This window comes from Nerophis lumbriciformis, linkage group LG10, assembly GCF_033978685.3.
Source record: "Nerophis lumbriciformis linkage group LG10, RoL_Nlum_v2.1, whole genome shotgun sequence".
In the NCBI taxonomy this organism is placed as follows: Eukaryota; Metazoa; Chordata; class Actinopteri; order Syngnathiformes; family Syngnathidae; genus Nerophis; species Nerophis lumbriciformis.
In genome coordinates this window covers 47,338,192-47,357,033 of record NC_084557.2, presented here as the reverse complement: position 1 = coordinate 47,357,033, position 18,842 = coordinate 47,338,192, and the positions used below count along the sequence as shown (strand labels likewise).

At 37.3% G+C, this 18,842-nt stretch overlaps 1 protein-coding gene across 2 annotated transcripts in view; it reads left to right on the top strand.

Moving 5' to 3' along the window:
• The first annotated feature begins 11,500 nt into the window (after positions 1-11,500).
• chid1 (chitinase domain containing 1) overlaps positions 11,501-18,842 on the top strand; it is a 19,428-nt gene continuing 12,086 nt past the window's right edge. The window contains exons 1-3 of one of the 2 annotated variants that reach the window (XM_061969506.2): positions 11,501-11,854; positions 11,915-12,058; positions 15,964-16,096. In XM_061969506.2, coding sequence (XP_061825490.2) covers positions 11,750-11,854; positions 11,915-12,058; positions 15,964-16,096 — 382 coding nt within the window. In that variant the 5' untranslated portion in view covers positions 11,501-11,749. The remainder of the gene's footprint in view (positions 11,855-11,914; positions 12,059-15,963; positions 16,097-18,842) is intronic. The other variant, XM_061969507.2, reaches the window with a different exon arrangement.

The following is an 18,842-nucleotide window of genomic DNA, read 5'->3' as shown; positions in this document are numbered from 1 at the left end:
GCAGTGTTCAAACGCTGATTAAAAAGTGGAAAATGAGGGATTCAGGTAGACCAGCAAAAATTTCAGCCATAACAGCCGGGAAAATTGTTCGAGATGCAAAGAAAAATCCACAAATAACTTCAGCTGAAATACAGGACTCTCTGAAAAATTGTGGTGTGGCTGTTTCAAGATGCACAATAAGGAGGGACTTGAAAAAAAATGGGCTGCATGGTCGAGTCGCCAGAAGAAAGCAATTTCTGCGCAAATGTCAGAAAGTATCCCGCTTACATTACGCCAAACAGCACAGAGACAAGCCTCAAAACTTCTGGAACAAAGTAATTTGGAGTGATGGCTTTCTTCTGGCGACTCGGCCATGCAGCCCAAATCCACAAATAACTTCAGCTGAAATACAGGACTTTCTGAAAAATTGTGGTGTGGCTGTTTCAAGAAAAATGGGCTGCATGGTCGAGTCGCCAGAAGAAAGCCTTTACTCCAAATTACTTTGTTCCAGAAGTTTTGAGGCTTGTCTCTGTGCTGTTTGGCGTAATGTAAGCGGGATACTTTGACATTTGCGCAGAAATGGCTTTCTTCTGGCGACTCAACCATGCAGCCCATTTTTCTTCAAGCCCCTCCTTATTGTGCATCTTGAAACAGCCACACCACAATTTTTCAGAGAGTCCTGTATTTCAGCTGAAGTTATTTGTGGATTTTTTTTTTTTGCATCTCGAACAATTTTCCTGGTAGTTGTGGCTGAAATCTTTTCTGGTCTACCTGAAACCCTCATTTTCCACTTCTTAATCAGCGTTTGAACACTGCTGATTGGCATTCTCAATTCCTTGGATATCTTTTTATACCCCTTTCCTGTTTTATGCAGTTCAATTACAATTTCTCGCAGATCCTTTGACAATTATTTTGCCTTCCCCATGACTCAGAATCCAGAAACATCTGTGCAGCACTGGATGAAAGATGCAATGGTCTGTCAGAAGCCCAGAAACTCACTGACCTATTATACACAAACATTAATTACAAACAAACATGTCACAGGTGAGGATTTGAACCTCGATTGGCCATTCAAACCTGTTTGTGTCTACTTTTGTGCATGTTATCAGATCAAAGTCACTGGGGTATGTAAACTTTTAATCAGGGTCATTTGGGTACTTTCTTTTGTCATTTTGATTTAAAAAGAGTAAACATAGTTGTTTGCCAATAAATAGCTTCACACAACCATTAAGCATGAGTGGAAGAAAGGTTTTTGTGTTATCATTCATATTCTCTGAAGAATGGCCAAAAAATCATAAATTCTCCCAGGGTATGTAAACTTATGAGCACAACTGTATATAAGTGTTATAATGATGGCAACACATGATGTAAGTGGCTAATTAGCTATATTAGCCTACTATCAAAATGACTATGTGTTGCAGGCTGACGCAAATCTTTGTTGACAGAAATGTTGAAATGTACTATTTATTCTAATGGATTTATTATAATCTTTGCAAGTTGGCTAACGTTTGCTGTGGTCTGGAACAACATGGCACACAAACAACTATTACAAAATGCAGCCAATATTACATACAAATAATGTGTCATGAAACATGCATATATAAATTAACATAAGTAAAGGAAATTAAATGAGCTCAAGTATACCTACAAACGAGGCATAATGATGCAATATGTAAATACAGCTAGCCTAAATAGCATGTTAGCATCGATTAGCTTGCAGTCATGCAGTGACCAAATATGCCTGATTAGCACTCCATAACAAGTCAACAATATCAACAAAGCTCACCTTTTCGCATTCACGCACAGTATAAAACGTTTGGTGGACAAAATGAGACAAAGGAGTGGCATGAAACACGTCTTTCTGTGGCAGCTTCGGAGAAACAAATTGTTGAGTCACAGTCCAAACAACGGTGAGTTCAAGGGCCGCTGAAGTTAGTAGGACAAAACGGCGCTCGCCAAATACTCTCATCAATGAAGCATGAACGCAATTTTTGATTGTGATTGATTGAAACTTTTATTAGCAGATTGCACAGTACAGTACATATTCCGTACAATTGACCACTAAATCAGTGGTTCTCAAACGGGGGTACGCGTACTCCTGGGGGTACTTGAAGGTATGCCAAGGGGTACGTGAGATTTTTTTTTAAATATTCTAAAAATAGCAACATTTCAAAAATCCTTTATAAATATATTTATTGAATAATACTTCAACAAAATATGAATGTAAGTTCATACACTCAGTGAAGCACAAGCTCAGGTTTCTCACTAAAATGTCTGTCAAAAAGAATTGTGAAAAGAAATGCAACAATGCAATATTCAGTGTTGACAGCTACATTTTTGTGGACATGTTCCATAAATATTGATGTTAAAGATTTCTTTTTTTGTAATGAAATGTTTAGAATTAAGTTCATGAATCCAGATGGATCTCTATTACAATCCCCAAAGAGGGCACTTTAAGTTGATGATGTGTAGAAATCTTTATTTATAACTGAATCACTTGTTTATTTTTCAACAAGTTTTTAGTTATTTTTATAACTTTTTTTCCAAATAGTTCAAGAAAGACCACTACAAACCAGCAATATTTTGCACTGTTATACAATTTAATAAATCAGAAACCGATGACATAGTGCTGTATTTTACTTCTTTATCTCTTTTTTTCAACCAAAAATGCTTTGCTCTGATTAGGGGGTACTTGAATTAAAAAAAATGTTCACAGGGGGTACATCACTGAAAAAAGGTTGAAAAACACTGCTCTAGAGCAGTGTTTTTCAACCTTTTTTGAGCCAAGGCACATTTTTTGCGTTGAAAAAATCCGGAGGCACACCACCAGCAGAAATCATTCAAAAACAAAACTCAGTTGACAGTAAAAAGTCGTCGATTGTTGGATACGACTTTAAAGCATAACCAAGCATGCATCAGTATAGCTCTTGTCTCAAAGTAGGTGTACTGTCACCACCTGTCACATCACACCCTGACTTATTTGGATTTTTTTTGTTGTTTTCCTGTGTGTAGTGTTTTAGATCTTGTCTTGCGCTTCTGTTTTGGTGGCTTTTTTGTCTTTTTTTGGTATTTTCCTGTAGCAGTTTCATGTCTTCCTTTGAGCGATATTTTCCGCATCTACTTTGTTTTAGCAATCAAGAATATTTCAGTTGTCTTTATCCTTCTTTGTGGGGACATTATCGATTGTCATGTCATGTTCATTGTGGACGCCATCTTTGCTGTCGTCCAGCATTCTGTTTTTGTTTACTTTGTAGCCAGTTCAGTTTTAGTTTCGTTCTGCATAGCCTTCCCTAAACTTCAATGCCTTTTCTTAGGGGCACTCACCTTTTGTTTATTTTTGGTTTAAGCGTTAGACACCTTTTTACCTGCACACTGCCTCCCGCTGTTTCCGACATCTACAAAGCAACTAGCTACCTTCTGCCACCTACTGATATGCAGTGTTGGGTTAGTTACTGCAGAGCAGTAACTAGTTACAGTTACTAGTTACTTCATTTCAAAAGTAACTCAGTTACTAACTCAGTTACTTACACCAAAAAGTAATGCGTTACTGTGAAAAGTAACTATTTAGTTACTTATTTTTTTCTTATTTTTTTTTTTTAAAGCTCCCATTAATGCCCTTTTAGCAATCATTTCAGTACTGTTATTGCACTGGAGAATAATACAATGTGTTGATCAACTTGACATGCATTTGCATCACTGAACTCTGCTAAGCAATGTGGTCTACATACAACACACAAAGACAAAGATATGTTACAAAGGCCAATTTGTTTCTGGCCAGAACAAATTGACAAAACTATTTTAAATAGCTGCAACATAACGTACATAAGTAACAAACAGCATAATAACAGCATAGATGTAAACCAAGAAAGGCACACACTACATACACAAAGCCTAACCAGGCATTTTCTTTACTGAGCAAAACTCTTTATTGTCGGCCATAAACACATCACCAAAACATTAGTAAAAAAAATGATATCTAGCAAAAGTGGTCATTTTCTGCAGTACAAACCAGACCAAAAGCTACTTTGTTATATCAACAGCAGCCACTCGCTCTTTCTCACGTGTGCCAACACTTGCACATATGGCACTTAGCCAGTGATGCGTTTACAGCCACACAAAAAGTCAGACAACTCCAACACCACACATAAAGTGTAATTCCAGGTCGTTACACTATGATTTACCAATCAAATGTGTGCTTATTCTAGTGTCATTTATTAGGAATCTTAATTTATAAATATTAATCATTAAATGCTGTTAGTATATTAAATAAATACTAATAAAAATATATTTTTTACAAACAGGAAGTTGCAGGAATGTACACATGATCCCCTGCTTACATCTCATTGTGCAACATGTGAATGTTTTAATGGGAACTAAATGAAAGGGGTACAAACTATTTCCAAAGCAGGACCTCCACCCAGACAAACAATACAAGTACACAGTTCATGAAAAACAATATTTGTTGTTATTGTCATTGTAAGTGGGCCTAAACACTTATATTAGAAATGGAAATGACTGCTGTCATTTGATTCTAATAATAAGAGAATGTTGTCTGTCTATCTGTGTTGGCCCTGTGATGAGGGGGGGACTTGTCCAGGGTGTACCTTGCCTTCCGCCCGAATGCAGCTGAGATAGGCTCCTGCGACCCCGAAAGAGACAAGCGGTAGTAAAAATGGATGGATGGATGGAGATTGAACTTGTTATTTAGTCAGGTTTGGGACAGGTGTGCTGCTGGTGTAGCCACAGTGTGCACGTGTGATGTTGCTCACATGGGCTCCACTCATGCTCAGGGAGTTTTTGCGTTTGCTCGCACACATCAACAATTAGAGTGACAGAGTGTGTACCTTCAGCGGTGAATGATGAGAAGAGGCAAAGTTAATCCTTAAATGGTGGAGGTGAAGTGGCATCAGAGTCTCTGTCTCTCTTTACTAGCTTCGTCGAAGCATGTTGCTTATGTAGCTTGTTTCAGCAGATTTGAATTGCTGTTTTGGGCAGTAGATGGGATCTTTGATCCAAAGCACAATTTACATTTAACTAAAATGTTCTTTTCTTTGTGTTCGACAAAAGAAAAGTAGTGAAAATATCTCCATGTTAGCAAACTCGACTTCTGGCTCCGCCATGATCAGACACGCCCCCCTCCCCTCCCTCCCTCTCCTCCCTCCACACTCACACACAGAGCGCTCGTCTCTCTTCTCCGGCTTGTGACACAAGAAGAATCAGAACGATGACAGAGCAGCGCTCCGATAAAACACACTTTATACTACATAAAAAGTAACGTAAAATAACGCAGTAACGCATCATGTAGTAACGGTAACTGAGTTACTGAATATAAAAAAATAACGCGTTAGATTACTAGTTACCGCCGAAACTAACGGCGTTACAGTAACGCGTTACTTTGTAACGCGTTAGTCCCAACACTGCTGATATGGAAGAGTATTACATGGTTACTCTGCCGAGCTCTGGACAGCACCGACACTCAACAACAACACATCATTTGCAGACTATAATTACTGGTTTGCAAAACATATTGTTAACCCAATCAGAATCAGAATCAGAATACCTTTATTGTCATTGTATGGAAACAATGAAATTGGACAGCAATCCAGCTCAGTGCTTTTAAAACAAACCTACATAAAATAGTCTTAAGACAACAACAATAATAAAACAATTTAAAATTTAAAAACATAATAAAATGTTAAAAATATATTGCACAGTAGATCTCTATCAGTGGTAACCAAGTAATAAAGTGATGAGTGTTCAGGTAAGTGCAGAGTTTAGGGCAATAACAGCGTCTATTTGTCCTTGCTTTGATGGTCTTATAGCGCCTCCCTGAAGGCAAGAGTTCAAGCCAGTGGTAACCTGGGTGGGATGAGTCCTTGAGGATGCTGTTTGCTCTCCTGTTGCTAGTGTGCCGCGGCACCGTGGTTACATTGCTTGCTCTCGCTGCCTCGGCAGAGAAAATAAACGATCTGGCAGACAACTTTCACGCTAGCAAAGACATTTTCAGTCACACAAGAGCAAGACAAACAATGAAAAACAGCTTTTACCAACAGGCCATTGGAATATTGAATATGTCCCAATAGCTTACACTTTTGCACTGCTGTTCTTACTGGTATTTGCAACCACTGCGACCAAATAATTTCACAATTATGGGATGAATAAAGTCTATCCATCCTACCTTTTCCTATTTATGTTTTTCTTTTTAACATGTTATTTGTCGTTTTAACTGCACTGAACAGAGTAGCCATCTGTAATTTTGTCACGCTTTCTTGTTTGATGACACCAAAGCGTTCTGTTCTATTCCAGTATGTGTGTTGATGTACTTTGTTATGGTGTGTCCTTGGTGTTATGCATTACACCATGTTTTAATTGGTGTTTTGTGTCATGACCCTCCTGCCATTTCGCCCAATTATGTGCTAGAATGTAGATCTTTGATTGCTGATGCAATAAAGAGCATTTCCTTCCAAGCAAATGCACATGTCTGCAATCAGCATTGGTGCAAGATAACACGATACATTCATTATCTGTAGTAGTTTGGTTGTTTAAAAAAATAAATAAAAATAAATACATTAAAAAAAAAAAAAAAAAAAAAAAAATACTTATATATATATATATATATATATATATCTTGGCAACACTAAATGGTCCCTAGTGTGTCAATGTGAGTGTGAATGTTGTCTGTCAATCTGTGTTGGCCCTGCGATGAGGTGGCGACTTGTCCAGAGTGTACCCCGCCTTCCGCCCGATTGTAGCTGAGATAGGCCCCAGCGACCCCCCGCTGTCACGTTCAAACACTGAGGACATCTATTAAACAAGACAAAAGGCAAGGAATCAAACAGAGACAGAATTCAATTTGGACTCAATTGAGGAGCGACGGCGTCAACCTGTAACCTCTTACAGTGTCTTAGCACGCTCTGACGAAGAAGGTTTTCGTCTCCTCTTTTATTTAGATGTTCAATGTTCACGCACCAACACATGTCACAGCAGGAATGGGAAGTATGTAAAACAGTCATTGTTTTCGGTCACATTGAAGACCAAGAAGAGGATGTCTCGGGCTTGGGCTCTTCCTGGATCCAGCTGGGGCAGGTGTTGGAGGACAATGGATAACCCCTCCCGTCTCCTGACCACAGTGACTTCAAGAGGGCAGCGGGTCGTAAATAGCGTTGACCTCGGTTACCAAATGGTTGGAAGAGAGTTTGTGAAATACTTCAAAGAGAGTTCGTTTAACACTTCAAGAGAGTTCCTCTGGAAGTTGAGCAGATCCTGCCATCTGTCCGTGTTGAAATCACAGTGGAGTTTCACGAGCCTTCTTCCTCTTGTTAGGCCTCGAAAGACAGCCTTCATCTTCTTATCAGGAACATAATGTAATACAACGTTTCTTTTGTGATAACTTACAATTATTCCAACACCCGCGACCCCAAAAGGGACAAGGGGTAGAAAATGGATGGATGAATATATCAATCAATTAGGTAGTGTTTTTTTTTTAAATAGAGAAACTGGAAATCGTGATGTATCACGTTGTATATGTTCGAAATAAACACAAACTCATTTACACTGTATGAAAAAAAAATTGAAAATACATTTTACCTTTGCAACCTCATTATACTATTGGTTATACTATAACTATATATATCATTATACTATAAGTTTTATATTCATAAATGGTAAGTTTCTCAATACCCGACCTGTTTTTTGTGCCTTTAAAAAAAGATTTAGAACTCTACATTAATACACTCTCTACCTCTAACAACCAAAAAGCTGTGAAAACGATGATGCCGTGTTCCAAATTTAAGTTATTTACTGAGATTGAGTGAGCCTATGGCTTTGCACTTTGTTTATTATATACAGAGGTGGGTAGAGTAGCCAGAAATTGTATTCAAGTAAGAGTAATGTTACTTTAGAGATGTATTACTCAAGTAAAAGTAAGGAGTAGTCACCCAAATATTTACTTGAGTAAAAGTAAAAAGTATGTTGTGAAAAAAACTACTCAAGTACTGAGTAACTGATGAGTAACCTGTTCATTTAATGATGACGGCAACAAATAATGCACAAAAACATAAAAATAGCAATGAGCAAATTCAGAGCAAGGAGTATCTGTTAAGCAACTAAAACAATAACATACATTAAATAATATTACATTAACATAAAAAAAAATAAGGCAAATTGAGCCACAATAACTTAACAGCACCATAGGCTCAGTAGGCAATGATTGATTGATTGATTGATTGAAACTTTTATTAGTAGATTGCACAGTACAGTACATATTCCGTACAATTGACCACTAAATGGTAACACCCCAATAAGGTTTTCGACATTAATCAATTACTTAATAAATGACAAAGTGGAGGTGATCTACCTCATATATACAGGGACGTGCACATGATTATAGAGGGGCAGGGGCTCAAAGTCAGAAAAGGGCAGGACATTTTTTTTTGGTCCTTTACACAATATGGAAATTAATGTAAAATTAAATTTGCTAATAGGAAGCTAACTACTTAGCTGTATGTCCTTTGTAGGTAAAAGTGATTGCCATTTATTTTGTGTCAACAAATTATTGTCATAATGAGTTAATTCACATTATCATAGGCTTGGAAGACATGAAAAGCAACAAAACACTGGTTTATTATTAGGCTATTTATTGTTAAAGATAAGCACTTTAATATTGAACATTGAACAGTGCAACATGAACTTTGAAAAAAAAAATACAAAAATAAATACCCAAATGGAAAAAAACTTCAATGTGAAAATCTGTCCTTATTCCCTTAACTTGATGAAAACACCATCAAGTTGTAACTTATGGTCTTTCTCACTTAATTGCTCAGACTAAACAAATGAAACGCAATACAGGGCCAAAAATATGGACCAGGGGCCAGTAGAGGGCTGGAGGATGGAGGCCACCCATACCCAAATATGCTCCTCAATGTAAATTCAGGGCTTCCATGAAATGCTGTGAAATCAGTGCACAATCAGTAGTAGTAATTACTGCACGTTAATATGGATAATAGCAAACACATTTATTTGGCACAAAATGTATTTATATTCGCTCAAACAACCCGGTATTACAAGAAAATGTGGAGTTTTTGTATCGCTGTTTTTTTTTAAAAAATTTTTTTTAACATCCCTGACAGGAATTTATTAATGTTGTTTAAAGAAAAAAAAAAGAAAAAAAAACACACACACAGGCAGAGGGCACTTTTTAAGACGAGGCAAAAAAGGGCAGGGGTTCAAGCACCCATAGGGCCCTATGTGTGCACGTGCCTGCATATATACATATACATACACACACATATTATATATATATATATATATATATATATATATATATATATATATATATATATATATATATATATATATACATACACACATATAAATTTGTATATATACAGGTAAAAGCCAGTAAATTAGAATATTTTGAAAAACTTGATTTATTTCAGTAATTGCATTCAAAAGGTGTAACTTGTACATTATATTTATTCATTGCACACAGACTTATGCATTCAAATGTTTATTTCATTTAATTTTGATGATTTGAAGTGGCAACAAATGAAAATCCAAAATTCCGTGTGTCACAAAATTAGAATATTACTTAAGGCTAATACAAAAAAGGGATTTTTAGAAATGTTGGCCAACTGAAAAGTATGAAAATGAAAAATATGAGCATGTACAATACTCAATACTTGGTTGGAGCTCCTTTTGCCTCAATTACTGCGTTAATGCGGCGTGGCATGGAGTCGATGAGTTTCTGGCACTGCTCAGGTGTTATGAGAGCCCAGGTTGCTCTGATAGTGGCCTTCAACTCTTCTGCGTTTTTGGGTCTGGCATTCTGCATCTTCCTTTTCACAATACCCCACAGATTTTCTATGGGGCTAAGGTCAGGGGAGTTGGCGGGCCAATTTAGAACAGAAATACCATGGTCCGTAAACCAGGCACGGGTAGATTTTGCGCTGTGTGCAGGCGCCAAGTCCTGTTGGAACTTGAAATCTCCATCTCCATAGAGCAGGTCAGCAGCAGGAAGCATGAAGTGCTCTAAAACTTGCTGGTAGACGGCTGCGTTGACCCTGGATCTCAGGAAACAGAGTGGACCGACACCAGCAGATGACATGGCACCCCAAACCATCACTGATGGTGGAAACTTTACACTAGACTTCAGGCAACGTGGATCCTGTGCCTCTCCTGTCTTCCTCCAGACTCTGGGACCTCGATTTCCAAAGGAAATGCAAAATTTGCATGGTTGGGTGATGGTTTGGGGTGCCATGTCATCTGCTGGTGTCGGTCCACTCTGTTTCCTGAGATCCAGGGTCAACGCAGCCGTCTACCAGCAAGTTTTAGAGCACTTCATGCTTCCTGCTGCTGACCTGCTCTATGGAGATGGAGATTTCAAGTTCCAACAGGACTTGGCGCCTGCACACAGCGCAAAATCTACCCGTGCCTGGTTTACGGACCATGGTATTTCTGTTCTAAATTGGCCCGCCAACTCCCCTGACCTTAGCCCCATAGAACATCTGTGGGGTATTGTGAAAAGGAAGATGCAGAATGCCAAACCCAAAAACGTAGAAGAGTTGAAGGCCACTATCAGAGCAACCTGGGCTCTCATAACACCTGAGCAGTGCCAGAAACTCATCGACTCCATGCCACGCCGCATTAACGTAGTAATTGAGGCAAAAGGAGCTCCAACCAAGTATTGAGTATTGTACATGCTCATATTTTTCATTTTCATACTTTTCAGTTGGCCAACATTTCTAAAAATCCCTTTTTTGTATTAGCCTTAAGTAATATTCTAATTTTGTGACACACAGAATTTTGGATTTGCATTTGTTGCCACTTCAAATCATCAAAATTAAATGAAATAAACATTTGAATGCATCAGTCTGTGTGCAATGAATAAATATAATGTACAAGTTACACCTTTTGAATGCAATTACTGAAATAAATCAAGTTTTTCAAAATATTCTAATTTACTGGCTTTTACCTGTATACATATACATACACACACATATTATATATATATATATATATATATATATATATATATATATATATATATATATATATATATATATATATATATATATATATATATATATATACACATAAATTTGTATATATATATATATATATATATATATATATATATATATATATATATATATATATATATTGCATTCTATTTTAGTTACTTTGAATTTACAACCCCCTGGCGCTGTTTTGTACTGTTTTTGTACTTTTTTTGTACTTACTTTGATTATTATTTTCAACTGTTTGTAAATGTTGGAATTTATAACTAAAGGGTTATATAAAAAAAAGAAAACTCAAAAAAATAAATAAATAAATAAATAAATAAATAAAAAAAATAAAAAATTAAAAAATTAAAAAAAATAAACACGAACTCAACTCAACTCAACAATTGTCAATTTAATTTAGTATTTTCTTTTCTGTTCTCTTGCTGCTGCCCCCCCCCCCCCCTGCTAAAATCATTAGTTCGCCGCGAGTTTTATTTTGAAAATAAAAAAAACAGGCGGAAGTTATCGAGCCGTGTTTGTGGACGCCGCAGAGACACGTTGTCAGTCAAGCTATTCTCACAATACTCAACATTTATTCATCGCTTACATTTCGTTTAAATCGCTGCTTATTTGTTGTAACTACTTGAACAGAATCGCTTTCAATTGTCCTTTTGACGTGACTAGTAACCGGAAGTGTATCAAACATAAGCTAACTCGAGTTAACCCACGGTCTTCTCCCCGGATGTGTTCATTTATGCGGTTTGAAAATGACAACCACGTTTTTCGTGTTGTTTACTGTGCTGTGCTGCTGCTCGGTTAATGCCACTCTGTCAAAAACGGACGCAAAGAGGTCGAACAAAGTGGAGACTCAGGTGAGCAAAAGTCTTTTACTTTGACAGTGTGCGTTAATGGCAGCACGTGTGTTTTGTCAGGCTTCCCCAGCACACGTGACCGTGTCGGAGAGAGGGCTTGTGGAGGCGGAGGTCCACTGGAAGGACATTGTGAAGGAGGAGAAGAGATACTCTTCTCACATCAGGAGAACTTTTCCTGGAGCGGTTCTTGGTTATGTTACACCTGTAAGTCTCCACTACTACTACTACTAGTACTAGTATTACTATTACTAGTATTACTATTACTAGTAGGTCTGTACTGCTAATTGAGTACACCAAAAGATGTAACAATTAGACATACTTGCCAACCCTCCCGAATTTCAGTGCCTCTCCCGAAAATCTCCCGATTTCCAGCCGGACAACTACAAACCCCGTTTCCATATGAGTTGGGAAATTGTGTTAGATGTAAATATAAACAGAATACAATGATTTGCAAATCATTTTCAACCCATATTCAGTTGAATGCACTACAAAGACAACATATTTGATGTTCAAACTCATATATATATTTATTTTTTTGCAAATAATAATTAACTTAGAATTTCATGGCTGCAACACGTGCCAAAGTAGTTGGGAAAGGGCATGTTCACCACTGTGTTACATGGCCTTTCCTTTAACAACACTCCGTAAACGTTTGGGAACTGAGGAGACACATTTTTTTAAGCTTCTCAGGTGGAATTCTTTCCCATTCTTGCTTGATGTACAGCTTAAGTTGTTCAACAGTCCGGGGGTCTCCGTTGTGGTATTTTAGACTTCATAATGCGCCACACATTTGCAATGGGAGACAGGTCTGGACTACAGGCAGGCCAGTCTAGTACCCGCACTCTTTTACTATGAAGCCACGTTGATGTAACACGTGGCTTGGCATTGTCTTGCTGAAATAAGCAGGGGCGTCCATAGTAACATTGCTTGGATGGCAACATATGTTGCTCCAAAACCTGTATGTACCTTTCAGCATTAATGGCGCCTTCACAGATGTGTAAGTTACCCATGTCTTGGGCACTAATACACCCCCATACCATCACAGATGCTGGGTTTTCAACTTTGCGCCTATAACAATCCGGATGGTTCTTTTCCTCTTTGGTCCGGACGACACGAAGTCCACAGTTTCCAAAAACAATTTGAAATGTGGACTCGTCAGACCACAGAACACTTTTCCACTTTGTATCAGTCCATCTTAGATGAGCTCAGGCCCAGAGAAGCCGACAGCGTTTCTGGGTGTTGTTGATAAACGGTTTTCGCCTTGCATCGGAGAGTTTTAACTTGCACTTACAGATGTAGCGACCAACTCTAGTTACTGACAGTGGGTTTCTGAAGTGTTCCTGAGCCCATGTGGTGATATCCTTTACACACTGATGTCGCTTGTTGATGCAGTACAGCCTGAGGGATCGACGGTCACGGGCTTAGCTGCTTACGTGCAGTGATTTCTCCAGATTCTCTGAACCCTTTGATGATTTTACGGACCGTAGATGGTGAAATCCCTAAATTCCTTCCAATAGCTGGTTGAGAAAGGTTTTTCTTAAACTGTTCAACAATTTGCTCACGCATTTGTTGACAAAGTGGTGACCCTCGCCCCATCCTTGTTTGTGAATGACTGAGCATTTCATGGAATCTACTTTTATACCCAATCATGGCACCCACCTGTTCCCACTTTGCCTGTTCACCTGTGGGATGTTCCAAATAAGTGTTTGATGAGCATTCCTCAACTTTATCAGTATTTATTGCCACCTTTCCCAACTTCTTTGTCACGTGTTGCTGGCATCAAATTCTAAAGTTAATGATTATTTGCAAAAAAAAAAAAAAGTTTATCAGTTTGAACATCAAATATGTTGTCTTTGTAGCATATTCAACTGAATATGGGTTGAAAATGATTTGCAAATTATTGTATAACGTTTATATTTACATCTAACACAATTTCCCAACTCATATGGAAACGGGGTTTGTATATTGGGGGCGTGCCTTAAAGGCACTGCCTTTAGCGTCGTCTCTCACCTGAAAAGGAGACTATTATATGTCTCCGTTATATATATATATATATATATATATATATATATATGTATATATGTATATATATATATATATACATATATATACATGTATATATATATATATATATATATATATATATATATATATATATATATATATATAATAGGGATGTCTGATAATGGCTTTCTTCCGATATTCCGATATTGTCCAACTCTTAATTACCGATATCAACCGATACCGATATCAACCGATACCGATATATACAGTCGTGGATTTAACACATTATGCCTAATTTGGACAACCAGGTATGGTGAAGATACATTTTAATAAAATAAGATAAATAAATTAAAAACCTTTTCTTGAATAAAAAAGAAAGTAAAACAATATAAAAACAGTTCCATAGAAACTAGTAATTAATGAAAATAAGTAAAATTACCCAGGAACATTTAAAAAACTGTTTTATTTGAATGAACCTCATTTATTTGCTCAAAACAGTTTTATCTTAAGTCCAGTCAGTGTTTTTTGAAGTGAACTTTACCAAGTACACTAGTCGCAGTCTCCTTACTCATCTTGGCACTGACACATGCATTGCACAAATACAAAAATGAGGGGTATTTTATTTGAACTAAGCAAAATTATCTGCCAATATAACAAGAAATTTTGGCTTGTCAAGACTTTCCAAAACAAGTACAATTAGCTAAATGAACCCAAAAATACCTTAAAATAAGTATATTCTCACTAATAACAAGTGCACTTTTCTTTGTAGAAAAAAAATATGAGACCTTTTTGCTCAATATGTTGAAAAATATTCTTAAATGAAGTAAATGCTAGTGCCATTATCTTGACATAATGATATGCGCTCGGCATTACAATTCTTGAAACCAGCAAACTTATACTAAAAACTAATTTATTGTTCTTAATGGAAAGGCAACAAGGCAAGCGCTTGTTACTCTCGGGGTCTCCTAGCTGCTCAGGCAAATCATATTGTCTAAAAATGCATTTTTCCATGGATAACATGACATCATCGCGCCAAGTGCGTGCTCTTTCAGTCAATTAGTGCGCATATTTACAGCCCGGCCCAAAAAAAATGTAATTGTAATTTTGAAGAATTCATCTGAATGTGCATGATTTATTTCTGTTCAAAATTGTTAGAAATGTCACACATGAAATATTTAAATATTAACTGTCAGTTTACTGTACTGTGCCAACTGTACTACTATATGAGTACCTATTTTCTATTGTTTCATTGAAAATAAAACAGCAAAGTCCATTTGGCTGTCATCTGTTTTAATTATGAGACACAATTGTGTCATAAGTCATGTTTTTTTTTTCATGCTTGAAATAAGAAATGATGACTTTAAAAAAGTAGTTTTATACTTGTGAGTGTTGATGACACAGCTTTGCAACACTTGATATTCTAGTTTCAAGCATGTTTTACTTAATATAGGTCATCAAATCTCAGCAACAAGCTGTAATATCTTATTGAGATCATTTAGGACCAAAACACTTAAAACAAGTAAAACACTCTAACATAAAATCTGCTTAGTGAGAAGAATGATCTTATCAGACAGAAAATAAGCAAATATCACCCTTATTTGACATATTTCATCTTACTTAGATTTTAGTTTTAGCAGTGCATGTTCTATATGTTATAGTTATTTGAATGACTCTTACCATAATATGTTACGTTAACATACCAGTTGGTTATTTATGCCTCATATAACGTACACTTATTTAGCCTATTGTTCACTATTCTTTATTTATTTTAAATTGCCTTTCAAATGTCTATTCTTGGTGTTGGCTTTTATCAAATACATTTCCCCAAAAAATGCGACTTATACACCAGTGCGACTTATATATGTTTTTTTCCTTCTTTATTATGCATTTTCGGCCGATGCGATTTATACTCCGGAGTGATTTATAATCCAAAAATGTTTTCACTTTGAACAAGTAATGTTTTAAACTATTTTTTTTACCTCAAATGTACATTTGATGCACATTATAATTAATCTATTTTAAACTTCAAAATAACACATTTTAATTTGGATTTTGTAAATAGTACTGCTAACTTTTTTTTTTTTTTTGGTAATCTATTCCACCAGTGGAACTCTCACGGTTATGACATCACCAAGCTGTTTGGGCCCAAGCTGACGTCTGTGTCTCCTGTGTGGCTTCAACTCCGCCGCCGAGGACAGGAGACCTTTGAGGTGACGGGGCTCCATGACCACGATCCAGGTAGACCACTTGTGTCCTCACCTAATAGAATGTTTCTGTCACGTTCAAACACTGAGGACATCTGTTAAACAAGACAAAAGGCAAGGAATCAAACAGAGACAGAATTCAATTTGGACTCAATTGAGGAGAGACATGGCCACTGCACTCTCTGTACAATCCTGCACCACGCTCTGACGAAGAAGGTTTTCGTCACCTCCTTTATTCAGATGTTCAATGTTCACGCACCAACACATGTCACAGCAGGAATGGGAAGTATTTAAAACAGTCATTGTTTTCGGTCTCATTGAAGTCCAAGAAGAGGATTTCTCTGGCTTGGGCTCTTCCTGGATCCAGCTGGGGCAGGTGTTGGAGGACAATGGATAACCCCTCCCGTCTCCTGACCACAGGGACTTCAAGAGGGCAGCGGGTCGTAAATAGCGTCGACCTCGGTCACCAAACAGTTGGAAGAGAGTTTATGAAATACTTCAGAGAGAGTTTGTTTAACACTTCAAAGAGAGTTCCTCTGGAAGTTGAGCAGATCCTGCCATCTGTCCGTGTTGAAATCACAGTGGAGTTTTACGAGCCTTCTTCCTCTTGTTAGGCCTCGAAAGACAGCATTCATAATACAACGTTTCTTTTGTGATAACTTACAAACAATTATTCCAACAGTTTCTTCTAGGCTTGTCCCGATACCAATATTTTGGTACCGGTACCAAAATGTATTTCGATACTTTTCTAAATGAAGGGGACCACGAAAAAAAAGTAATTATTAGCTTTATTTTAACAAACCAATTTACGGTACATTACACATATGTTTCTTATTGCAAGTTTGTCCTTAAATAAAATAGTGAACAAACTAGACAACTAGTAGTAAGTAAACAAACAAAGACTCCTAATTAGTCTGCTGACATATGCAGTAACATATTGTGTCATTTTCCGTTCTCTTACTTTGTGAAAATTATAAAGGACAAGCTGTAAAAATTATTAAAGATTATTATTCCACTTGTTCATTTACTGTTAATATCTGCTTATTTTCCGTGTCAACGTGTTCTATATACACTTCTGTTAAAATGTAATAATCACTTATTCTTCTGTTGTTTGATACTTTACATTAGTTTTGGCTTGAGGTGAAGGCTAATTCGCTTTTAGCGTAACGTTAGCTCATTTTGCGGTGTGTGTGTTACGGACAGCAAAGCCCTGTCTGTCTGTTATTTCACTTGACCTTTTTCTGTGTTGATTGAGCTGTGTTGAAGCAGCAAAAAAGGACATTATGTTAAATGAAGAGTTTCTGTCTCTGATAGTTGATATAATAATTTAACTGCATCATTAAGCCTACATGAACTCCATGGTGTTCAGGGATGAATAGTCTCTCCTATTGCTATTGTACTATTTTTTCAGCTATAGTTACATTAATCATTAGTAATGGAGCAGCCTAGTTTTGAATGGCAGGGTCCCTGCTATCACATGTTGATAAAAATATAACATTTACATAATAAAAATCAACTACAGGCTTCGCAAATGCTGTAATAAATTAAGCATGATGAGTTGACTCGAAACTGTTTAATGTTGCGCTTTTTATATGTAGAAGAAAAGTTTTGTCATTTTATTTAATCTGAACAACAACTTGAGGCATTTTAATGTTGATTAACGTGGGCAGAATTATTATTGTGTTCCCAATGTTAAAAGGATAAAGCCATTGTTTACAAATTTGGTAAATAAATAACCAAAAAATGTATATTTTGTTGTTTTCTTACTGTGCCGAAAATGAACCGAACCGTGACCTCTAAACCGAGGTACGTACCGAACCGAAACTTTTGTGTACCGTTACACCCCTAAATCATAGTAGTATCGACTAGATACGCTACTGTACTTGGTATCATTACAGTGGATGTCAGGTGTAGACCCACCCATGGTATTTGTTTACATTTAGGCGCGCTAGCTTTTGTTAGCGGTGACGCCGGTGAGCTGTTGTATCCTCCTACGGTGTGCAGTGAAGCATGTTTAGCTAGTCCTCGTCCTACTTGTAAGAAACTTACTTTATTTTTAGCCAATGGAGGCGAGGATTAGTGATTTAGAAGTAGCTAAAACACTGCCGACTGCGGATGGATGTTCGCTGCTAGCTAGCTAGCCATGTCTTAAAGTACCTCTTTCAGTGTTATAACTTCACCTTTATCGTTAGTTCTTAGGCCAAAATGCGTCCGTTCTCCCTTTTCTGTCAACACACTGTGTCTGCTTGTAAGTACTCAGTGATTGTGCGCTGCCGAACATGCTCCTCTGCTCGTAAACCCAGCAATGTCATGATGTGATGGCACGCCGTCATTCCCCTTTGGGGACCGGTACTTTTCAAACAGAGTATAGTGCGGTAAAGCAGCATAGCTCAGTTGGTAGAGTGGACCGTGCCAGCAACTTTAGGGTTCCAGGTTCGATTCCAGCTTCCGCCATCCTAGTCACTGCCGTTGTGTCCTTGGGCAAGACACTTTACCCACCTGCTCCCAGTGCCACCCACACTGCTTTAAATGTAACTTAGATATTGGGGGTTTCACTATGTAAAAGTGCTTTGAGTCACTAGAGAAATTCACTTCTTCACTTTGTTTTTGATTAATTAGTACCGCGATACTATATTAGTACCACTATACCGTACAACCCTAGTTTCTTCTTATTTAGGAGTCTTCTAAGCTGGAGGATCAGCCCATTTTCCATCAACATTCCCAGCTACTCGTTATACTTTTATTCTTCCCTTTTATTAGCTCAAGAGTTCTGTAAGATA